At 35.9% G+C, this 18,211-nt stretch overlaps 1 protein-coding gene across 1 annotated transcript in view; it reads right to left on the reverse strand.

Annotated features, from left to right (window-relative positions):
- The window catches only part of SPDYA (speedy/RINGO cell cycle regulator family member A), a gene marked incomplete at its 3' end in the record, with an annotated part of 31,208 nt that extends 16,227 nt beyond the window's left edge, over nt 1–14,981 (reverse strand). The window contains exons 1-4 of the mRNA XM_082356864.1: nt 14,729–14,981; nt 12,665–12,723; nt 10,190–10,275; nt 5,021–5,192 (exon numbers count right to left, since the gene is read on the reverse strand). Of these exons, the coding sequence (XP_082212990.1) occupies nt 5,021–5,192; nt 10,190–10,275; nt 12,665–12,723; nt 14,729–14,963 (552 nt within the window). The 5' untranslated portion in view covers nt 14,964–14,981. The remainder of the gene's footprint in view (nt 1–5,020; nt 5,193–10,189; nt 10,276–12,664; nt 12,724–14,728) is intronic.
- Between the last annotated feature and the right edge of the window lie 3,230 nt (nt 14,982–18,211).

Raw genomic sequence — 18,211 nt, forward strand, 5'->3', positions numbered from 1 at the left:
TAGCTACTATCGTAACTTGAGTTTATTTTAGGATATGTGACTAAAAAATGGGTTGACAGTATGCCAGTACTGGACTCTTAACAAATGCATAGAAAACTAAATTTCTAACAGCATGTCTTGCTACTATAATGCAGCAAACTTCAGGGCAAGGAGGATGTAATACTTCTTTATAATAAATCTCCACAACACTGAACTTAGTGTCTTACTCATAAATTAGCTGTTAAATGAATACTTAAGAGAACAGGATAAAATCTACTAGGTAATTTCTTTTTCTGTACACCAACATGATTCAAATGTACCTGGTTGGAACAACCAAAAAAAAAAAAAAAATCTTATCTTTATCTAGCTTATCTGTCTGGATAAGGGTCAGTGCTAGGTGAGCTCGGTAAAGAATTGTTTTTTGTTTTTTTAAAGTTTATTTATTTTTGGCTGCGGAGGTCAAAGTTAAAAATTAAAGTAGGGTTTAAATTAAAGTAGGGTTTGGTCTTCGTTGCTGCACACGGGCTTTCTCTAGTTGTGGCGAGCGGGGGCTACTCTTCGTTGTGGTGCACAGGCTTCTCATTGCGGTGGCTTCTCTTCGTTGTGGAGCATGGGCTCTAGGCACGTGGGCTTCAGTAGTTGTGGCACGTGGGCTCAGTAGTCGTGGCTCATGGGCTCTAGAGCACAGGCTTAGTAGTTGCGGCACACGGGCTTAGCTGCTCCGCGGCATGTGGGATCTTCCCAGACCAGGGCTCGAACCCATGTCCCCCACACTGGCAGGCAGATTCTTAACTGCTGCACCACCAGGGAAGCCCAAGAATTAGCCCAGGGAATCCCTGTGCTATACAGTAGGTCCTTGTTGTTGTTCGTCTTCATAGATAAGAAGGTATGAAAAAGAATCAGAAGCTTTAAGTTCCATTCATTCTGTCAGTCAGCTATATTTACTGAGCACCTACTACAAGTCAGGCACTGTTACTGCATTCCTCTCTCCCTTCATCCCCAGGCAACCACTTTCTGTCACTTTGGATTATATATTCTTCACAGTTGATATAAATGAAACCATATAATATGTGGTCCTTTGGGGACTGGCTTCTTTCACTTAGCATAATGTTTTCAGGGTTCATCCACTTTGTAACATGTATCAGTACTTTATTCCTTTTAATTGTCAAGTAATATATCATTGTATAGATACTTTGTCGATCCATTAATTAGCTGCTGGACATTTCGACTGTTTTCACAACTATTGACTATTATGAATAAGGCTGCTTGCTATGAACATTCATGCACAAGTTTTTGTGTGGAGATAGTTTTCATTTCTTTTGAGTATACAACTAGGAGTGGAATTGCTGGGTCATATGGTAACTCTGTTTAGCATTTTGAGGAAATGCCAGACTGTTTTCCAAAGCAACTACATGATTTTACAATCCCACCAGAAGTGTATAAGGTTTCCAATTTCTGCACATCCTTATCAATACTTGTTATTGTCTTTTTTAAAAAAAAATTATAGTCATCCTAGTGGGTGTAAAGTGATATCTCTTTGTGTTTTTGATTTTGCATTTTTCTGATGGCTAATGATGTTGAGCATCTTTTCATGTGCTTTTTTGCCCATCTGAATATCTTTTTTGAAGAAATACATATTCAGATCCTTTGTCCTTTAAAAAATTGGGTTGTCTCTTTACTGAGTTGTAAGAGCTGTTTATATATTTTAGATATAAGTGCCTTATAAGAGAGATGATTTGCAAAATTTTTCTTCCAGTTTGTGGGTTGTCTCTTCACTTTCTTAATGGGGTCCTTTGAAGAACAAGAGTTTAAAATTTTGATGATGTACATTTTATCTGTATTTCCTATTCTTGCTTGTGCTTCTGGTATTATATCTAAGAAACCTAATCCAAGGTCATGAAGGTGTAACCCCTATGTTTTAAGATTTTTACAGTTTTTAGCTCTTAAATTTAGGTCTTTGATCCATTTTGAGTTAGCTTTTTATATATAATATGGAGTAGGGGTCCAAGTGCTTTCTTTTGCACGTGGACATCCAGTTGTTCCAGTACAATTTGTTGAAAAGACGATTCATTCCCCACTTAATTTTCTTGGTACCCTTGCCAAAAGTCAACTGGACTCTTCAATTTTTATTCCATTGAGGGAGTTACTACTCAGTATAGGGTGGTAAGGAACAGTTTTTCTGAGGTGACATTTAAGCAGAGTCCTGAATGAAGTGAGGAAGTGAAGCATATGAATTTCTGGGGAAAAGCATTCCAGGTAATAGGAATGGCAAATGCAAAGACCCTGAGGTGGGAGTGTCCTTGGTGCATTTGAAGAATAGCAAGTAGGCCAGAGTGGTTGCAGTGAAATGAACAAGGATGGGAGATGAAGTGAAAGAGATAAAGGAGGAGAGTTGGCAGACCATGTAGATCCAGGATAAGCACTTTGTGTCTTTTACTCTATGTGAGATGGGAAGCCTCTGGGGGCTTTTGAGTAAAGGAGACATGATTTGACTTTCTAAAAGATTTACTCTTTAAATCTGCTATGAAGAATAGACTATAGGGAAGAAAGATTGTAAGGGAGACTATTTGGAAAGCTATGACAATAGTTGAGGCAAGAGATGACAATTAAAGTAGGGTTTAGTGGTGGAGGTGGTGAGAAATGGTAAGATGCTGGCTTTTCTTTAAAGTATAGATGTGGAAAAAAAAAAAAAGTCTAGGGTGACAGTTTTTTGGCCTGAACAACTGGAATGATGAAGTTACCATTTATTAACATGTGGAAGATTGCAGGAGGAGCAAGTGTGGAGGTCTATGTGGGGGAATCAAAAACTCAATTTTCAGCATGTTAAGTTTGGGGTATCTACTAGATAATGAAATGTAAATAAAAAATTGGATATGCAGGTCTGGAATTAGGAGAGAGATCTGTTAGTTCTCAGTGTTGAAGCCTTGAGAGACTAAACTTTTCTGTAAATCCTATTACACAACTGACTTTCCAGGTGTCTAAAACTTTGTAGTCTTTTACACATACACCATTAAGCCACATAATGCTCTGTCTCTTTGTCTGGTGCCAGCAACTGAGGTAATTCCAGCTCCAACAGAATAAAGTTGTTGCAGTTAAAATGCTAGTCGTTGTATTTTAGGAGTGGGTAAGCAACCTGCCATGAGGAAGCATTGCCTATCCTGGCCTCTTGCCTCCAGTGCCCCCTCCATGTACTTAGCTGAGTGTTCTACAGGGCTTGAAGCATTTACTTTGAAAAAATCAGAGTGTTCAAATAAGGCCCGCTATCACATCAAGGATGGCAACAGGTGCGCAAATTACCCACTCCTCACCTAGGGAGGTAGTGACAAAAAATAACAAGACAGGACTTTTTCAGTGCCCTGTAATTGGAATGAGTCCTTTAAATTCCTTAATGAGGAGCCATTAATTTGGGGAGGTGGGTCATACATACCCAACTTTTCATATTTTTCTATTGAATATAATCTTGTAAAGACTTGGCCTGCTGCACAGTCTTCTAAATTATTTCTGAATCCTTGCATTTCCCCCAACATTCAACAATCCTAATTTAATCCACAAATATGCATAACTGCTATATCTTCATCTCATTAATATAATTAACAAGGTTAATTCTGGGCAGAGTTCTGTGACACACCTCTGAAGTCTTCCCTCAGGTCTGACACTAATCCATTAATTGGCTCCTTTGGCCTGTAGTCATTAAACTAGATATGACTTCTTTTTTTTTTTTTTTTTTTTTGGCTGCATTGGGTCTTCGTTGCTGCACGCAGGCTTTCTCTAGTTGCAGCGAGCGGGGACTACTCTTTGTTGCGGTGCGTGGGCTTCTCATTGCGGTGGCTTCTCTTGTTGCGGAGCACGGGCTCTAGGCGCACAGGCTTCAATAGTTGCAGCATGCAGGCTCAGTAGTTGTGGCTACACGGGCCCTAGAGCGCGCAGACTTCAGTAGTTGTAGCGCGTGGGCTCGGTAGTTGTAGCGCGTGGGCTTGGTTGGTAGTTGTGGCTCGTGGGCTCTAGAGCAGAGGTCCCCAACCTTTTTGGCACCAGGCACTGGTTTCATGGAAGACGATTTTTCCACTGGTGGGGGTGGATGGTTCAGGTGGTAATGCGAGCGATGGGGAGCAGCAGACGAAGCTTCGCTCACTCACCCGCTGCTCACTTCCTGCTGTGTAGCTCAGTTCCTAACAGGTCGTGGACTGGTACTGGGGGTTGGCGACCCCTGCTTTAGAGCGCAGGCTCAGTAGTTGTGGTGCATGGGCTTAGTTGCTCCGCAGCGTGTGGGATCTTCCCGGACCAGGTATTGAACCTGTGTCCCCTGCATTGGCAGGTGGATTCTTAACCACTGTGCCACCAGGGAAGTCCCATATGACTTCATTTAATTACAGCATTATCTAGCCCACATTCACTAAACTTCTCTGAACTAGTACTGCCTCATAGTGATCATTGCCTTCCATTTAATTTTCTACTCCAAATTTTTTTAGTTTGAAACATTAACTTTCTTTACTGAAAACCAGAACATTAGATAAAATAACTAATCTTTTAATTTTTAGTGTCTTTCTGCTTTATATTAATAGAATCTGGCATCAAGGAAACTTTATGTATGCTATGTGAAAAGAGGTATAGTTTTTAAACTTATTTTATACCATGTAGTTCACATTTCAACCTTGGGGACTTGAAATTTTGATACTTTAACAGAAATTATTATTCAGCTCCAATGTTATTACCATGACGTATTTTGGAATGTGCACGCTATTCTTTCCCAATATATTGGTGATCTTTTAGAGAAGAGAAACACTCTAAAATAAAAATACTTTCTACAGAAGTAGGCTTCTCTGAAAAACAGAAATGACAATTTTTAATTATTGTGGTATAAAATTAAAACATCAACATTGTAATATAAAAGTTGTACTCATGGTAATCATCAAGGTTAATGGTTTACCCTTCATATACAAAAAAAAAAGTGAAACATTAGAAGCACATTAAAAAACAAGACAAGGAAAACTACATAAAGAGAAGACAGAGATTATATATATAACGCATGTAAAAATCTTACCTCCTCACAGCATCTCCGGCTTACAATAGCCCTATAGTCAATTCTATCCCAGAGTTTGTCCCTTAACTTTAAGAAATCAGGGAATAATTTTCTCCAGTTTTTCCCTAAAGCCCATGGAAAAATTTCGTATTTGGCTTCTTCTTCATCTTCTTCAACTGTATTAGCCAGATACCTAGCAAAGAAGACCAACAACTCAAAAAAGAAATGGGTAAAGGACAGGAACAGACAGTTCTCTCTCTCACACACACACACACACACACACACGTTTATAAACACATAAAAGATGTTCAACCTTATGCATGATTAAAGAAAGGTATATCAAAAATAGAGATACAGTGAATTTTACCTTGTTGAGTTCTGGATACTTTTATATTCCTATCAATCTTGAGCTTTGCTCTGGGATGCAGTTATATGGAAACAGTCTGATCCTTTCAAGTCTTGCTTTCATGATTTGTTAGGTGGATCTGGAGCAATGTTCAGTCTGGGGCTAATTACTCGCCACTAAGGCAAGACGTTCCTGAGTACTCTACTCAGTACTGAATTACTCAGTGTGAATTATAAGTTTTTTCAGTCTGGCTGGTGGGAACAGGCACTATTTCCAGCCCTGGGTGAATGTTAGTCACTCTGTTCCCTCTATTCTTACGGTCTTTCCCTACACTCAAATACCTGAGGGGGGATCAGGCATGCATAAAAGCAGGAAAACCGGACAGATAAGAAGAATCATCAGTCAGTCAAAACTGACTCACATGATAGAAGTAACAGACAAGGATACTAAAACAGTTATAATTATTCCAGATGTTCAAAAAGATTAGACACATTGAAAGTATACCTCTAGAGATGAAAACTATGTGTACAATGAAAAATACATTGAGTAGGGTTAACAGCAGATTAAATTTTGCAGAGGAAAAGATTTGTGCATTGAAGACATAGCAATATAAACTATCTAAAATGAAACACACAGAGAAAAGGAAACAAAAATAATGAACAGAGCATCAAAAAGCTGCGAGACAACTTTAAGCAGCCTAATAAAGGTGAAATTGGAATCCCTAAAGGGTGGTGGGTGGACAGAAAAAACATTTGAAGAAATAATGACTGAAAATTTTTGAAATTTGATGAAAACTATAAACCCACAAAGAAGCTCAGTGAACTCCAAAGCACAAAACATGAAGAAAATTATACTAAGGCATATCATAATTAATTACTTAGGACCAGTAATAAAGAGAAAATCTTAAAAGCAGTCAGAGAAAAAAAATAAGACATGTTAGATAACACAGGAACAGAGATAAGGATGGAGCAGATTTCTCACTGGAAACAATGCAAGCTCCATAGATGACTTTCTAAGAAAAACAGGCGACTCACAATAAAAAAAATTACAAAACATACAAGGGAACAAGGCACCATGAACAGAAACAGTCCCTGAAGTGTGAAGATACTAGAATTAACAAACACCCAAGAAAAGAGGGTCTTAAAAGCAATCAGGGGGCTTCCCTGGTGGCGCAGTGGTTGGGAGTCTGCCTGCCGGTGCAGGGGACACGGGTTCGAGCCCTGGTCTGGGAAGATCCCACGTGCCGCAGAGCAACTGGGCCCGTGAGCCACGGCTACTGAGTCTGCGCGTCTGGAGCCTGTGCTCTGCAACAGGAGAGGCCGCGATAGTGAGAGGTCCGCGCACCACGATGGGGAGTGGCCCCCGCTCGCCGCAACTGGAGAGGGCCCTCGCACAGAAACGGAGACCCAACACAGCCAGAGATAAATAAATAAATAAATAAATAAAAGCCATTTCTAAAACACTACTCTTAAAAAATAAATAAATAAATAAAATAAAATAAAATAAAAGCAATCAGAAAGGAAGACAAATGATCCCAAGTGGAAGGTTTGAGATGCAAGAAGGAATAGTAATCAAAGATATATAGATATATGGGCAAATCTAAACAAATGTTGAATTTATAAAACAACAATAATAATGTCTAACCTTTTGGAGGGCATCAGGTAGAACTAGTAGAATTGCAAAACAAGAGAATAGAAGTTGGGAAGAGTGATTAGAGTTAAAATGCTTAAGGGTCTTGTAATTAAAAATAACTAGGGCAATTGCTAAAAGAATAGATATAGAATGTAAGATTTCCAAACATGTAGAGGAAAAGAAGGTGTCAAAAGTAAAAATATTAAAATCTCAATCTGGGCTTCCCTGGTAGCGCAGTGGTTAAGAATCCGCCTGCCAGTGCAGGGGACACGGGTTCGAGCCCTGGTCCGGGAAGATCCCACATGCCACGGAGCAACTAAGCCCGTGAGCCACAACTACTGAGCCTGCGCTCTAGAGCCCACGGGCCACAACTACTGAGCCCATGAGCCACAACTACTGAAGCCCGCACGCCTAGAGCCCATGCTCTGCAACAAGAGAAGCCACTGCAATGAGAAGCCCGTGCACCGCAACGAAGAGTAGCCCCCGCTTGCCGCAACTAGAGAAAGCCCGCACGCAGCAACGAAGACCCAACGCAGCCAAAAAAAAAAAAAAAAATCTCAATCAAAAAGATAAAAATGGAGGGGAAAGAAGAAAAAAATGGGACATACACAAAATACACAACAAGATGGTAGGAAAAAATGCAAATATATAAGAAACAATAGAATATTATTCTGCAGTAAAAATGAAATGAACTACAGCTACATGTATCAATAGAAATGAATCTCAAAATAATATTATAAAGCAAAAGAAGAAAGTTACAGAAGAATGATAATGGTAATTATGGTGTATAATTATTTTATTATATAGCCCCCAAATAGGAATAACCAAATAATATATTATTTAGAGTTATATACATAGAATAAAGAAAAGTAAGAAAATGATTACTTGTGGAAGGGAGGGGGCTCTAACTGGGAAACTGTGCTGTGAGTTTCTAAGATTCTGGCAGTGTTCTATTCTTGAGTCATGGGTACATGAGTATTTGTTTTGCTTCTATTCTTTTACACACACATACGTATACATTCCATACACTCTTTTGTAAATATTTCACATTAAAAAAATTTTAAAGGCACAGAAGTGTATAGTACATCTCTATTCATGTAATATACACACTGGTTCATATATAGAAAATTATTTCTAGACACATACATATGAAACTGTTAACTGTCCTTGAGGAGGGAGGTCAAGGTCTTGAGATATGAGGAAGACTTACTTTTAATTGTATACCCTCCTATATATATTTTTTAACCATGTGCATATTCATATTTAGTTACATTAATATAAAATGAATACCTACATATTTTTATCCTCCCTTAAAATAACTAAGTATTTTAATATTACCTTACTATATTACATTATATATATATATATTACCTTATTATAAAGCACCTCATTGTTAAACCCATTCAGTTATATGAGTCAAATCATGTCCTTTGTGAAATTACATAAAGTAATTTCTCACTTTAGTATCCCTGAGAGTTCTTAGTAAACTGTAGATAGAGCTGGAGGTTGGCCCCTTTCATGCTTGCGGATTATAAAAAATCTATAATGGACTATGGTACTCTAGTATCAGGACCACATTATGATTCTATTCTACATTAACAATTTTTCAGGCTCAATGTAATGAAATATCTGTCTCTTACACATGTAAGCTGTCTTCTAATTTGAAATAGATTTTTCTTGGAGCAGAGTCCATTTCTTTTGCATAGGGTTAATTATGTTTATTCAAATAAAGAATTAAGAACCTCCTATGTCAGCCACTGAAGTATGCAAAAAAAGTAAGATACACATTCCTTGCTCTTAAGGAGTCTACAGTCAAGTAGAAAAGGCAATCAAGTATGAAATAAATACATAACTGAAAGAGAATATAGGAAAATGATAATAGAAGTTCAGAGTGTTATAAGACTATATAGAAAGGAAAAGGAGTTGAGTTAGAACTGTGGCTGAGAAAATATTTAATGAGAACTATTGAGTGAGGTTGTATCAAAAGAATGATTAGATATAAAAATGGAAATTATAATTCATGTTACTTTTCATATGGAGCTTATAATACAACATGCAACGCAACCTGACATGCTACTACATAGTGTAAGCTAACACAGTGCTTTGCTGGTAATAACTTTACAAAACTTGTCAAATCCAATTTGGGGCATCTGGTAAGATTTAAATAAGGTTTCTTTTGATTTGTTTTCAATTTTCAGGTGAGAAAAAAACTATAAAATAGATATTGCATCAACATACAGATATAATGCTAAGAGACATGTAAACAGCAGCTTAGTGTTAAATGGCTGAATTTGGCCACTGGCAAGTCACACCTGAATTTGCTGATTACTAACTTTTGTGATCTTGGAAAGTACTTAATCTTCCTAAGTTTCAATTTCCCCATCTGTAAAATGGAGATAATTAAAAAATGTATCTTATAGGGAAGATTAGATGAGTTTATAGAAAACATTTTTGTGGTACCTTGCACATGATACTCAATATTAGCTAATACTATTATATTCCCCCAATTTAGCAATCATCAACTCAAATTTTATATTGAGTTCATTTTTTCCTATGCATGGGGAAATGTGTCTGCTGAAAACATGCAGAGATCAATTTCTTCTAGTCCTATTTCTTGAATCACTCTTTGATTCTGAATTAAACAGACTTTAAATAAATTCTTCAGTGCTAACGGTTGTTGTGGTATTCAACTTAAATATTTTTATATGTAGTTCCCTAGTTAGGTACTTAAAATTATATTCATATATTCCAAACTGCAGCATTATATCCAGGTACTAGGTAGAAAAGGTTTTGATATTGAGATGTCTAGAGCATTTTCCACAAGCTGTTCAGTGTAAAAGGGCAATAATGATAATAATTTTTACTATACATTAAATTTCAAAGAGAATATTCTGGCTTTTAAAAAATCTCTAAGTCCAAAAGAGGAAAATCTGGGATAATTTATGTGGAACACTATATAAATTATGGAAATGTGAAAGGTACAATACAAACTCAAGTGGAATATTGAATAATAAATGTTAGGCATATGGCAGGATAAGACCAGTGAAAAGAACATAAGAATATCCTATTAAAGTAAAAACCCATACAGCTTTTAAACAGGAAGGCCTATTCAAAGATATACATCAGGTTTTAAACAGCCTCTATTTTAAATAAGGTATTGTATATATTATAAATAACTTGCACAAAAATCACTTAGTAGAAAGCATACTTACAGAGCAATAAAGAAATTTATCCTGGTATGCTCATTTATAGTAAATTTAGCTCTCTTGAAATAAACAAAGGTCATAGCCAAAAGATACTATAGGGAAAAAAGTTAAAAGTTAATATTAATGTTTTGCTTTCATAGTAAAACTGCTTTAAAATAGTTACCTTTATAAACTAAAACAATAAAGCATTATTTATCCTTATTATAGAATTAGCTATTTATTCGAGTCCTTATTTTTTTGGCTTTCTTTAATCCATATGAACAGTGAGAAATAGTTCTGGATCATTTATGATTAAATTATAATTTTATAATTATAATTTTAACCTCTAAATTTTATTATTGCCATCTATTCAAACCTATAGAGAAGCTGAAATAATAATCAAGTGAATAACCATACATCCTTCACCTAGATTCACCAATTGTTTTTCTGTTGCCACACTGGCTTGATGTATGTGTATATGCAAAAATTTTTCCCCTCAACCCTTTGAGTTAGTTGCAGACATCCATACTCACTTTTTAAAATAATTTTTGAAAAATAACTTCTAACCAGAAATTAGAACAACATGGCTCTATTTTCATTGGAATAAAAGTGTTTAAATGTACTATTAGGAAGACATATGTCTAGCCTGCTATTAGGACCCATGCCAGGTTCTGCCTGTTCAAGTTAAAAACAAGTTATGATACTGATATATTGATAATAGACTCCCTCTCATAAAATGCCTAATTCATGCTACCTTCACAGGTTTGGCCACAAAGGTGATTCCAAATTTTCAAGGTAACTTTCAGTAGAGGACTCTTGCTATATTGACTGTTAAGATACAGTACTCCTGGTTAGTTACTTTAAAGGCACTGCCCCCTGCTGTCCAACAACTTTAATTACTATAAGGTGCTTAAAATTGTAAAATTTTAAACTTTAGAGCTCCACATGAACTGGATATTTGACATTAAGGCATTACTGTCAATTTTTAAAAGCATCAATGACACTGATTATGTTTAAAAAGATCTCACCTTTTAGAAGTACACCTTTAAATATTTATGGATAAAATGTTAGGGTGTCTGGGACTTGCTTCAAAATAATCCACGTTTGGGGAGAGAGATTAGAAGAAACAAGAATGGCCGTGAGTTGATCATTGTTTTAGCTGGATGACAGGCACATGGAGGGTCTTTGTTCTATTCTCTCTACTATAAGTTGTATGTTTGAAATTTTCTAAAAATTTTCAAAATTAAAAAAACCCTCTGATTTTATTGTTATCTTAAGCTTAAAGTAAGAGTTCACATCAATATGAAATTAGTGGGTATTTAATCATGAGCTAGTCTTCTGTTCATTCCCTTTTCTGTTGGTTGGCACATTATTTATTTATTTATTTATTTATTTATGGCTGCGTTGGGTCTTCGTTGCTGCATGCCGGCTTTCTCTAGTTGCGGCGTGGGGGGGCTACTCCTCGTTGTGGTGCGCGGGCCTCTCACTGCGGTGGCCCCTCCTGTCGCAGAGCACGGGCTCCAGGCACACAGGCCTCAGCAGTTGCAGCACGCGGGCTCAGTAGTTGTGTCTCGCAGGCTCCAGAGCGCAGGCCCAGCAGTTGTAGCACATGGGCCCAGATGTTCCACAGCATGTGGGATCTTCCCGGACCAGGGATCAAACCCGTGTCTCCTGCACTGGCAGGCGGATTCTTAAACACTGTGCCACCAGGGAAGTCCCATAACATGTTATTTTAAATGTGATACGAAGTCATGCTGAATTTTCTGATATGACTTACTGGTCTAAGATGACATTTATAAAGCTGAAATTCTAACTGATCAGCTAAACCTAAATAGTATAGAAACATCACAATCCCTAGTATATAAGTCAGCATCATGATGTTCTTTTATGAAACAGATTCCTAAATAAAGAACATGATAAACTAATTTTACTCTACAAGATTATTGGGATTCGTTTTATCTAAATTATCTACAAAATATTAAAATGTGTAACAGACTGCCTTAGTGGAATGAACCTCAGATATTATTACCTGATAAAAAGTAATAATTCTGATCAAAACATATTAAGCCTAATATAGCCAATATTTTATAATAACTATAAATGGAGTATAACCTTTAAAAATTGTGAATCATTATATTGTACACCTGTAACTGATATATTATACATTAACTAAACTTCAATTTAAAAAAAAGAGCAAAACAAAACAAAAAACCCCCCAACCACCCAAACTAAAAACATATTAAGTCTATATTGATTCTTGTTTTAAATCAAACAGATATGGGTTTAAGCTCATTTAATCAATAATATTTTACAATGCTTCAAGTATAGATAGAATGAATCTATGTTGTATGCTAATGGATTCCACTTTGAAGGAGCAATGTAGGCTAGTTCTTTTCCTAACGTTAATTAATAAGATAGAAAATCCTAATAAGGTTCATTAAAGTCCTGATAGCCTAGTAACATAATAATGCTGGTTAATGATTATACTGTTAACAAATTTACCTTGTCTGCAATTTTACAGCAGCAGTCCATCCACAAGAAATCTTGAATTAAATCGTCATCTACAACAAAAGATAGCTATGACTTGTCTTTTGAAAACAGGTTTCCTTTTGAAGCATTGATTTTTACATAAGGAGATGATAAATGATGCTTAGAAATCAAACAAAAATGGCAGGACCAGGGTTGTCCAAGGTGTAGTTTCAGTTCTTTAGTGTGTTTGCCATTGCAAGCGCTGTACAAAAAGCTACTGCTTTATTCTTTGGCTTCCCATCTGATTTGCCTTAATATACAGCCCAGACTGGAGGAGGAATGATAGAAGTGTTTGATTTATTGAATATTTCTATAGCTCTTTTAGAAATATGTCTTGGGTAGCTCTAGATGAGCCTTTGTTGTTTTCCAAAATCAATCTTTAACAGGTGGAAATGGAATCCGATAAAAGGTAAGTCTTTAAGATATAATGACTCAATGAATACTGTTTTCTAAATATGTTTTACTTTTTTTTAACTACTTTCTCCTTTTAGGTATGGGGTATTTTTAGTTTTGGGTTTTCTCTCCTACTTATCTCTGTCTAATTATCTATTATCCAAATACACATGAAAATATCTATATAAAGGAGATTCATAATTCATTAGTTATTTATAACATTTAATTTCGGAAAAAACTGAGTATGACAAAAAGATCAACAAACAAACATACTGTTAAAAAAAGAATAACACCCCAAAAATAGGTCAGAAACACTCATTTCAATTTTAAAAGGCTAAAATATATAATCCCAAAATATATGGGTAGCTGTCAGAATATAATTTGAGAAAGATCTACTTTTTTCCATTTCCCCCTGCATTTTAAGTTAAAGAAGCATAACTTCTTGTTATATCCTAGAAATATCATCAATGTAGTCAAATAAATGGGAAGTTCCAAGTATTGTTTTTTTGAGAATAAATCATTTCTGCCTTGTTAATTCCATTTCTATTTCTTAAAATTACCTAAAATGGTAGAGCCATGTATTTTCTCTTATTTCTCACATTCAGTTACGAATAATAATAAAGTTTGTGGGTAATAATTTTGCTCTACTCTTAATAAAGAGAGAGGGAAACTTTTATTAACAGCATTCTAGATCCTGACAAGGAACATCTTTATAGTTCAACATTTTCTACCTGTATTACTTACATTTTGTCTTCTATTATCTTATTTTGCTTTTCTTTAAATCTTAACCAGTTTGCTCTCCTTTTTTTTTTTAAAGATTTCTGTCCTCTCAGTAAGGCAAACACTCTTGTCCCCAACTCTCTCCTCTTTTATGCATATGCTTTCCTCTATAAGCAAGGAAGGCTGTTACCTGGATCTACCAGACTGTGATAGCTACTTGATTTGATTCAGTCCTGCAGATACTTACCAGAATCCATCTATCCAACCCTTTATTGTCTACCTTACTGCCTTACCTCAAAAAACAAAAACCAATCCTCTCTTGGCCAGTAGAAGTACTATAAAGAAGTTTCTTTTTGGCTATGTTTAAGAAGCTTATTAGCAAAGTAGCACTGTTTCATGATCTGAACAAATTCAAACTCAGTTTCATTATATGAGCATGATGATAAAGCACAGTTAATTTTTAATAATATTCCCCAGATATAATACTGAAACTTTTCTAGGTTGACTAACCTTGCCAGTTTGCTCAGTTTCAGCACTGAAAGTCCTGGGAAACCCCTCAGGCCCAGTGACACTGGGTTAGTTGGCTCACCTGAGACTTTATGTAGTATTTATACTTTAGGTCAAACAAAACTCATGCTATGACCTTGAACTGCCCAGAATTTACATTTGACACTTGGATTTAAGTAGTCTAAAAGGTAGATGATGAATTTCTACTCTAAAAGTAATCAAAACAAACAAAAATCCAGCATTGAGAGGGAAAAAAAAAGGACTATGGAAAAAAAAAGCAAATTTGGTTGGAGATAGAAAATCTGACATAGAAAATAACAGTATCCTCTTTGATTATTATAAAAATGATAAAATAGATCTTATATTCTCATTTTTAAGTACTCTATAATTACCGCTATTACAATATTTTAAACCTACCAAATAATTTAAAGAAAGCAGTCATTTCCTGACGCCGTATAACTAGACAGGGTCCTTTGGGGCGTTTAGACTTGTTGCTATTACGTGCATTTTTTTCAGATGCTGGCCAACTATCTTTAAAAATAGGACGCTTCAGGTTAATGGGTTTTTTAGGCTGATGTGATCTATTTGACCCTGATTTTACGTATACAGTGACAGTAGGTGGTGTCTCACAACATAGCTGATTATGCCTCATTTTGGTTTCCCACAATTCCTGTAAAAATAAAACACACAGTTATTTATCACACTCTTGTTCACTTCTATATAAAAACAACAGATTGGATGACACTATCAGATGCAGTCATAGGAAATGTTACTGAACTTGCTACTAAAATGTTAGTTATGACAATGACTCACATGAGAAACTGCTTTTAGAATTTAGTGCCAAGAAAAGCTATGCTTCCTTTGGGTAACTGATACACCTTCTCTTCCCAAATAATAAGATTCTGCATACTATTTTGCTTTGACTACTAGGGAACTCAAAACCAAATTTTAAAGTTAATTATAGAAACTATGCTGAGTTTATAATCTATTTGCGGTATTCTTTTTTCCTGATAATTTTTATTCTGCTTGTATTGACAATTTTATCATATGATTATTATGTCAGCTCAAATTTTTTATACAATAAGGCAAACTACTTCCAGAACTAAATTATTATCAACATCGATTATTATATTAAAAAGCAATCTCACACACACAAAAACATATTTTCTAACTGGTTAATTCCTTGATATGTTATAAAACTCACTGATTCAACAAGCATTGATTGTTATTTATTGAAAAGTTAAATACAATTCTAGCAAAGAAATGCATGGTATAAAGTGCATTGAGGGATTCTCATAAATTGGTCAGTTTAATATCTGTTTTTTTACCATCTTTATTGGAGTATAATTGCTTTACAGTGGTGTGTTAGTTTCTGCTTTATAACAAAGTGAATCAGCTATACATATACATATATCCCCGTATCTCCTCTTGCGCCTCCCTCCCACCCTCCCCATCCCACCCCTCTGCGTGGTCACAAAGCACCCAGCTGATCTCCCTGTGCTATGTGGCTGGCTGCTTCCCACTAGCTATCTATTTTACATTTGGTAGGGTCACTTTAATTTCTAAAGTTGTGAGTGTATGACTATGCTATCTGAGTGGCCAATTACCAGTGTAAATGAATGTAAACTGTTATAGACTAATAAAAATTGAAACAAAGTTAATCCATCAATATGTAACAATATGCATAATCATTACATTTGGTGGTAATTAGTTCACGTGATTACTAGTTAGCATTACTTTTATGGTCAAAGTACTTATAGGGTAATAGGAAATGTAGTTACGAATAGCCAAAGCAGGAAACTATTCTAAGACCCTAATGAGAACCTCTGAATCCATAACTCACAGTGACCCAGGCAGCCATGCCTCCCTTGATGTTCAAGGAGTCAGGTACAGATTCTCCTTCCTGACCCTCAGAAACTTCCCTGCTGAAGGAAGGAATGGAAAATAAGATTGGATATAGTGGGGCTAGATCAGCACTGTCCAATATAATGTGAGTCACTTTATATTTCTAAAGCCACATTTAAAAAGTACAAATAAGCAAGTGAATTTTTAATTTTAGGAATGTATTTTATGTAACCTAGTATACCCAAAATATCATTTTAACATGTAATCAATATAAAAACTAATGAGATATTTTACATTCTTTTTTTCATACTAAGTCTGAAATCTGGTGTTTACACTTACAGTATATCTCAATTTTGGATGCTAAATTTCCAACAGTTAAAGTGAAATGTAGTCTTACCAAAACAATGATGTGGTACATAAGGGAAAAATATTTTACACTCCTTCAGTATTTAATTTTAAATTAAAGTAAAAATTCTTCAGTTGCACCAGCCACATTTCAACTGCTCAACAGCCACATATGGCTAATGGCTACCATATTAGACAGTACAGGGCTAGATTATGAAGAACTAGGCAGAGTAAATTATATTAAGTTAATTCTATAATTGCTCCTCCTCCCTCTGTTTTGCTTCCCTCCTCTCCTCTCATCTTTCTTCCTAGATCCTAAGGTCCAAGCAAATCGAAGGCAATTATGGAGTTGAGGGTGGGGGAGTGCTACAAACTCCATAGAAAAAGGAATGTGTGATAAATTGAGCCTTGAGACTTGTGTTAAGAACGTTTTGCTACTTCCTGCCCACCTCATCTGGGAGACAGCTGGAGGTCTCATCTGCATCTCTTTTTTCTTTTTCCCCCAAAGAAAGAGCAACCTTACAAATCTAGATGGAAAAAACTAAATAGGCTTCTCACATTGGGGTGTGGGGGGTAGGCTTGGGGGAGTGGGGGACAGATGTGCCAGCATATAGAATAGCTGTGGCATATCTCCCAGGATGTCAGTTTTACTTAATGTTACTTAATGTTAAGTAACTTAAAAGTGCTGCTTTGTTAAAACAACCTTGGATATATCATGAAATAGAATGCAAATTTTCTATCAATCAAAAAAATAAATATGTTTTACACTATTCTGCTTCATATAAAACTTGAGAAAACAGAAAGAGGAGGACATTCCTCAAATAGAGATTCACTGAGATTAATAAGCAAACACTGGCAGGAGAGTTATGGAGAAGGAGCTTAAGGAGAGAAGCTATCAATGCAACATTTTGGTCAAATTCCAACTTGAGGTAACTTCTATTTTTGCTCTTCATTTAGACATACTAAAAGAATGACAATAGTCAAATGAGATGATGATGATGATGATTATTATTTAAGTTTGGCCGGCCGCCCCGCGCGGCTTGCAGATCCTATTTCCCCGACCAGGGATCCAACACGGGCCCTGGCAGTGAAAGCGCCGAGTCCTAACCACTGAACCGCAGGAGAATTCCCAAGAATTTTTTTTTTTTTTTTAAGACAGAGGATTTTTCAGCACGACAGAAGGCAGAGGGACAGAGCCACCTGAGAATATACGTTAAAATACTGGAGAATAGACCTGGATTAAGACCTGATTCTCACTAGCGATTGGGTCTTAGGCTATTTAACTTCTGGGAGCCTCCATTTTCTCACTTGTGATATTGAGATAATAAAAGCAGCTATTTTTTTTTAGAACCTGGTACATAGTAAGTACTCAATTAAAGTTACTTACTAGGCATTGTTAATAATACATATTTTGTAGGGTTAGTGAGAAAAGGAACTATATGGATAATGCACAGTGCTGAATGCCTAGCAAAATCTCAATACGTGGCAGCACTATTATTGTATCTTTTTTACAGGAAGGGTGTCTTTGAAAGAAAGAAGAGTCCCAATATGACAGATAACCAAGTTTCACCTCAACTAATACATGTAATTTAAATGTTAAAATTTTATTGGTAACAGAGACCATAGGTATTTTTTTTAATGTGCTCATGATAAAGAATAAAATTTGTAGAGACAGGATCTCAATTTTAACATAGCATGGGTTTATCAGTC

This window comes from Balaenoptera borealis (genome assembly GCF_965194805.1).
Source record: "Balaenoptera borealis genome assembly, chromosome: 15".
Lineage (NCBI taxonomy): Eukaryota > Metazoa > Chordata > Mammalia > Artiodactyla > Balaenopteridae > Balaenoptera > Balaenoptera borealis.